The 6,568-nt window shown below is 31.4% G+C and overlaps 2 protein-coding genes across 2 annotated transcripts; both read right to left on the bottom strand.

The window, feature by feature from the left end:
- Window positions 1–321: 321 nt before the first annotated feature.
- Window positions 322–5,984, bottom strand: LOC145958895 (uncharacterized). Its single transcript, XM_083076457.1, has 4 exons — window positions 3,987–5,984; window positions 3,832–3,894; window positions 3,140–3,727; window positions 322–3,048 (listed from the first exon to the last, which is right to left on the bottom strand). The coding sequence occupies exons 1-3, from the start codon at window positions 4,512–4,514 to the stop codon at window positions 3,602–3,604; spliced, it is 717 nt and encodes a 238-aa protein (XP_082932583.1). The 5' UTR covers window positions 4,515–5,984; the 3' UTR covers window positions 322–3,048; window positions 3,140–3,601.
- Window positions 4,609–5,649, bottom strand: LOC145959088 (protein FAR-RED IMPAIRED RESPONSE 1-like). The gene is made up of 2 exons (XM_083077175.1): window positions 5,158–5,649; window positions 4,609–4,614 (listed from the first exon to the last, which is right to left on the bottom strand). Exons 1-2 carry the CDS (start codon window positions 5,647–5,649, stop codon window positions 4,609–4,611), a joined length of 498 nt encoding a protein of 165 aa, XP_082933301.1.
- Window positions 5,985–6,568: the final 584 nt, after the last annotated feature.

Genomic DNA, 6,568 nt, shown 5'->3' on the forward strand with positions numbered 1-6,568 from the left:
TCTGTTTTAGATCCAAGGTACAAAATGGATTTGCTTGAATATTATTTTGATAAATTGTATGACATTGATTGTGATTTGGAAATTAGTAGAATTCGTCAATTGTGTTATGATTTGGTTTCTGAATATCAAGCAAAGAAGAATGACGGGTCTTCTTCTGGGTTTTCATCATTTGAGGAGGGAAATGTTGGTGATAGTGGCATGAGTGATTTTGTAAAGTTCATGGCAAAAAAGAAAAAAGCTAGAACTTCATCTATGAAAACAGAGTTGGATTATTACTTGGAGGAAGATAATTTACCTATTACATCGGATTTTGATATCTTATCATGGTGGAAAACAAATGGGTTAAAGTATCCAATACTCCAAGCAATTACAAGGGATGTTTTAGCCATTCCAATCACTACTATAGCTTCTGAATCTGCTTTTAGTGCCGGCGGTCAAATATTAAGTCCTAATCGTAGTCGACTTAATCATACTACCGTAGAAGTTTTGATGTGTACTAAAAGTTGGCTATGGAACTCAGACTATCTAGGTAAATTAATAAAAAATAAATTAGCATTAATGGTCAATTAGTAATTTTGTATCAATTCTAATTAATATTATATATTTGATGTTTGTAGGTGCTAAAGCCACTAAAGAAAAAATTACTTTAATGAGTGAAAGTGAATCTGATGATGAAGGTATATTATATTTTAATATTACAAATTTTCAATTTCATTTATCACATCTAAAGTTTATCTTTTTTGTATGCAGGTGGATTGCATGCAAGTGGAATTACTGAACATGTGCAAAATTAATAGATGTTGTAAGTGGATTTTAATTTTATTACTCCAATCTAATTTTTCAATTCTAATTTTTAAAATTTTCATTCATAACTCGATTCTAATTTTTTATAAATTGTCTTATGATAGGTGGACTGAAGCTTAATGACATTACTCAACATTTTCCACTTGCAAGATGAATTTTAATTTTTATTTGAGAAATTTCAGTTTATTTTGTTATTTCAACTCAACATTGTGGTTGTTTATTTGTGACATTACTCAATATTAGTGGTTGTTTAATTTGTAAGATTTTAATTATGTGTGGTTATTTATTATGATGTGAAATATTTGTAGTTGTTTAATTATTAAAAAGTCTCTTGATTAAAATATGAGATAGACAAACAACCTAATTATCATTGTAATATGATATAAAGATAAGTTAAAAAAAATATTTTTTTTTTAAAAAAAATATTTTTTTTATGGGTACGGGTACGGGTATACCCGATACCCGACGGGGACGGGGATGGGACAGAATTTACATACCCGACGGGTATGGGGATGGGGACGGGTATGGGTTTCAGTCGCGGGGACGGGGACGGGTATCATGAAACCCGTACCCGCCCCGCCCCGTTGCCATCCCTAGTCCTCAAGTTGGAAAAAGTTTTTCACTCCGAATATCTACTGATAAACGTTTTGAAAATTTAGTTGTTGTTGTTGTGGGGTATCAATTAACATAATTTTTTTGTTAAACATTCGTAACTTTTATAATTAATTGTGATGAAATTTACTCTGATCTGCATTCTTTTAATTCCAATTACGATAAATAAAAATATATATTATTTTGTAACCTAATTAACAAATTACCTTAATTTAATTTAATATATTAAAAAATTTGTCAAATGTGATTATTTTTTTAGTTATTAATTAATGTTCCATTATTGATATTTTTAAAAATATTTATTTATAGAATTTTGAAATGAATATTGTCCTGTTTTGAAAAACAAAAATTGTACATCTTTGTAATTGTATTCTGAAACCCTATCAAATTATTTTCTGTTAATAATAAATAATTATATAATTAAATTTTTTATACTAATTTTTTATATCATGTCATTATTAATTACTGCATACATCTGAAATCATCATTGCTTATTGGAATGATGTAATTGCAGGCATACATAAATAAATTTTATATCCCTCATGAAATGTGTAAGTGCTTCGTAAATGAAAATACGGGTTCTGTGTTGTCAGTTGTATATTAATATTATTCTTTTTTCATATTTAAAACCCACTTGTGTAAAGAATTTAACTCTGAAATACGAACCGTTCATGAGGAAAATGACTCCTCATATTTAAACGACTCGTTTTACCGTTTTCGGATTTCACCCCTTAATGACTTATTTAAAGTGACCTACAATACCCAAATTTCACATTCCATAACTGACCACCATATATGTTCATTTTCAAAATGTTAGTATGTAGAGTGAGGGAAAGTTAAATTCCATAACACCAAAATGAAAGTAAAAACAACAAAACTTTTAATAATTTCAGTAATAATTTTTTTTGGTAAAATTATTATAAGTTTTCTTCTTTTTACTTTTATCTTCTTTTTAAAGGACATGGTTCAAAGGTTTACATTACTAATGAACATTGTTGCGGGAATAATTAACTACAATATAAGAGTTCATATAATAACATTGTGGACCTTAAAAGGATATGACCCAAAGGTTTACATTATGTGTTTTTAATTTATAATTTGTAATCATAGTGTTACTTTTTCTCCATCAACATTAGTACATTAATTTTACGCAAATTATATACACAATATTTTCTTATTAAACAAGTCAATTTGCACATGCACAGTCAGATCAAATATGAATAATTTTCTCCATCTAAAGTCATAAGTATTAAAATTATGGCTCAGTCTCATTTTTAAAATAAGTGTATCACATAATTTTTTCCCAATACATCAAATTTAAATATGTCAAAATTTCAGACTTCACTAATAATTTTGCATCTCCAACTGAGACATTGCCTGAACGCCCTTTATAGTCAACCGAAGACCAATTTTGGTTGTAAAATTTTGCATCTGCACCTGGGAAATCACCGTTTTCTACCCTGATTTTTTACCTACAAAAAATGCATAACGTGAGAAGCATTAAAAAAATTATTATTTTAATGTACAACACCATCAACAAACAAACTTACTTGGTTCAGTATTACTATTGATAACATTTTGAAGTAAGTCAGACCAACCAGATGCACCAGCCGTGTTCATCAAACGAAAATTCTACAAGATGATCAATTTTTTAATCTTAATATATTAATAACATATTATGGATAATCTATGTATATACATTACGGAAAAAAAATTAACTAACCTCATTCATTGGCAAGTATTGTGGATATGTCAAGTTTAACATCTGCTGTTGCTAGATATGATTATAAAAAGGATGTTGCACAGGAGGAAAATGATTATAAGTATGGACCAAATCATTTCTTTCAACTGATGTCGGGGATAAAACATCTCTTTTGGGACATTCTTCACCTTCCTTCATTAACAAAAACAAATTACAAGTTTAAAATTAAATTATATTTTCATCCTCAACGAACTCAACAAAAACAAAAGTTACTCACAAACTGGACCTGTATTTTTTGAGTTGAACACTCCATCTTTACATCTTTCACTAAATTACAAGAACTTGCTTTTCCTTTTGCTTTGAGATTTTTATCACAAATCTTCTTACCAACTGTATGTACTTTTAAATCTGTTGCTTTCAATTTCTAAAATTAAATATGATAATACAAATCAATGATTATAATCAAATGCAAAGATTAATATTTTAAGACATACATATATCAAAATAAAATTCACTTACAATGTTCTCCTCCTTCAAATTCAGTTTTGAAACCCTTTTTTTCTTATATTTCAATTTTGATATACATAAATCATCATCCATTCGTTTATTCTGTACATTCGATTAAAAGCACAAATTTCATAAATTAATCACAAAATACAAATAATGAGACTATTAAAACTTTTTTTAAGATATACATTAATCAAAATAAATACCTTCACTAGAGCACTACTGCCATCTCCTTTGTTACTATCATCATCAGACGATGTAAAATTTTCCTGCAATTAACAAAATAAATTACTTATATAAACTGATGTGTCAAATAAATAAATTAATTACCTAAAATGATATTTCAAAATAAATAACTTACACTTTCATCAACAGCATCATCCAATTCTATAGTATCCTCACTGGAACTAAAGTCATAATCCATGGAAACGAGGACAGGACATGTTGAAGCTACATGACCAATTAAATTACAATTAGAACATTTCCTACTCTTTTTCTTCACATTTTTCTTTGATGGGGCACCTTTTGTCTTAACAACAAGAGGGTCACAATAATCATTACTAGCATCATATCCATTGTGCTGCAAACCAACTTCTTTTTGTAACTTATCAGTAAGCTTCAAAATTTCATTCCTTATGAAATTAAAACTTTCAGGACTCTTTGAAGCAAGGTGACCAAGTCTATTAAAACATGCACTTAAAACCCCAAAGCGTGTAGTAATAATCATATCATTAGAATTATCCCCTGTCTCATAAGACATATAAACTGAATTTTTGGCATCCTTCAACCATCGATTGCATATTAAACTTGGAGGAAACACATGAACATGTTGATATCGCATAACACATATAATATGACTACAAGGAATGCCACAAGATTCAAACATCATACAATCACATTCATATTTGCACGCATCTTTGTCAAAAACAACATTGCGTAAAGATTGACGATGCTTATAATTGTCAACTGTGAAGGTAACCTTATCACCACTGTCATTTGTATCAACAACATTCAAAGATCCAGCAGTAACAATCTCAACCTTTACCAATTTAAACACATCACTGGTATAAATTTTTAGGCTTCTTTTTCAATTAAGGGCAAAGATGTGGATAAAACGGGTTCTGTATAAAAAGAATTAAAGTCAGACAACAATTCATTATACCTATAATCTCTTAAAGAATGCTCAAAATTGTAGAACAACTCAACTATAGTATTTTTTCTCTTCAAATAAGACTTTATGCATGAATTTATTCCTTCACATAAAGAAGTAGTCCTTATACCCGCAAAAAAATTGTCATGTAAATAAGCAGTAGCCCACATAAACCGCTTTTGGTAAGTTTGCTGACCCAATTATTGTCTTGTAGTTCATGTCTTTCTACTAACTCATTCCATAATCTTTCAAACTTTTCTGGGGTATAATTACCGTACATTACTCTTTTGAAATCCTTCCAAAAATTATTATTCTTAACATTCTGACAGACATTTTTTTGCAAATGCCATGAACAAAGCTTGTGTGTTGCTTCTGGAAATACCTGCTTAATTGCCTCTCTCATTGCACCATCTCCATCAGTCACTATAGCTTTTCGTTGCTTATTTGACATTGCATTCAGAAAGGATTCCAACACCCACCTATATGCCTCGATACTTTCATCAGAAACAATAGCACAACCAAATATAACAGTTTGAGCATGGTGGTTTTTACCAGAAAAAATCACCAATGGCTTATTATACTTATTCTTCTTATATGTACTATCAAAAGCAAGAACATCACCAAAACATTGAAAATCGCTTCTACTGGTACCATCAGCCCAAAATAGGTGTTTCAACTGACCCTCAGATGATACCATGTACCTTGAAAAAAATAATGGATCATTATCTGCCTTGCCTTGAAGATAACTTAAAGCAGCAACTACATCTCCATCTTTGATCTTAAAACGCTTACTACGCTCAATATGATTGAACAAATCTTTTTTGTTAAAGTTAAGGCCCATATGCCCACCTGCTTGGTCCAACATAAAACCCATTATATGGCATGTCCTAACACCTTGGGTATGTAATGAATCAACCTGAACTTTGTCTGCAAAAGTCAAACCACGGTACGCACGGATTAATTGCACAAAATTTGAATCACATAGATTATGATTATGACTTTCTCAAATGAAACAACCTTAAATTTAGAGGTTTTTGGATCCAAACACACATGTAACTTTGCTTTGCATTCTGTACGAGATAGTGGTCTATGTTCTTTTTTCCTATCATCTCTCATCAAATGCTTTTTGTAACGACCCGGCTGGCCACTACACTCACAACCACAGCGCACCGAAAACACTAGACAGAATAGAACGAGTATATAAATATAGGATCTAGAATATAAATATATACAAATGTCCCAATCCGACTAGAGTTAGGGTGTACAATACAAAAATACATCCAAAGCCACTATACCAAGTAGCTGAAACAAACAAAACATCAAAAGGAGTCAGCTCCGCCTGCCAGCTGCAGACTCACCACTAGCCACCACCTATCCCTGCTCTGCTCCGATACATAGTAGGATCATCGCAGTCCAACCACATGGAAACAACAAAAGGGTAAACTAGCATTAAAAAAAACAACATATAGGAAGATTTAAGTAATATGAACAACTACAACTATCAACTCTTCATTAACATACATCCCGTCGATTTTACAGCATAATCATCAATAAGCATACAATGCGTCATCACATTATAATCAACAACTTCGACTTAAACTCAACATAAAAAACCTCTAACATCTATTAGTGAAATCACATCTCCGCGCCCGGCGCACTCGTGGTTGCGCCCAGCGTGGTGCAACCAGAGAGCACCAGGGCTAGCGCGCCCAGCGCAAACATGCCCACGCCCGGCAGGACTTATCCAGAGAGCCCAAGGCTCACACGCGCCTGGCGCAATACCAAATTGCGCC

The sequence above is a fragment of the Cajanus cajan genome, chromosome 6 (genome assembly GCF_000230855.2).
Source record: "Cajanus cajan strain Asha chromosome 6, NIPB_CcT2T_4, whole genome shotgun sequence".
NCBI lineage: Eukaryota > Viridiplantae > Streptophyta > Magnoliopsida > Fabales > Fabaceae > Cajanus > Cajanus cajan.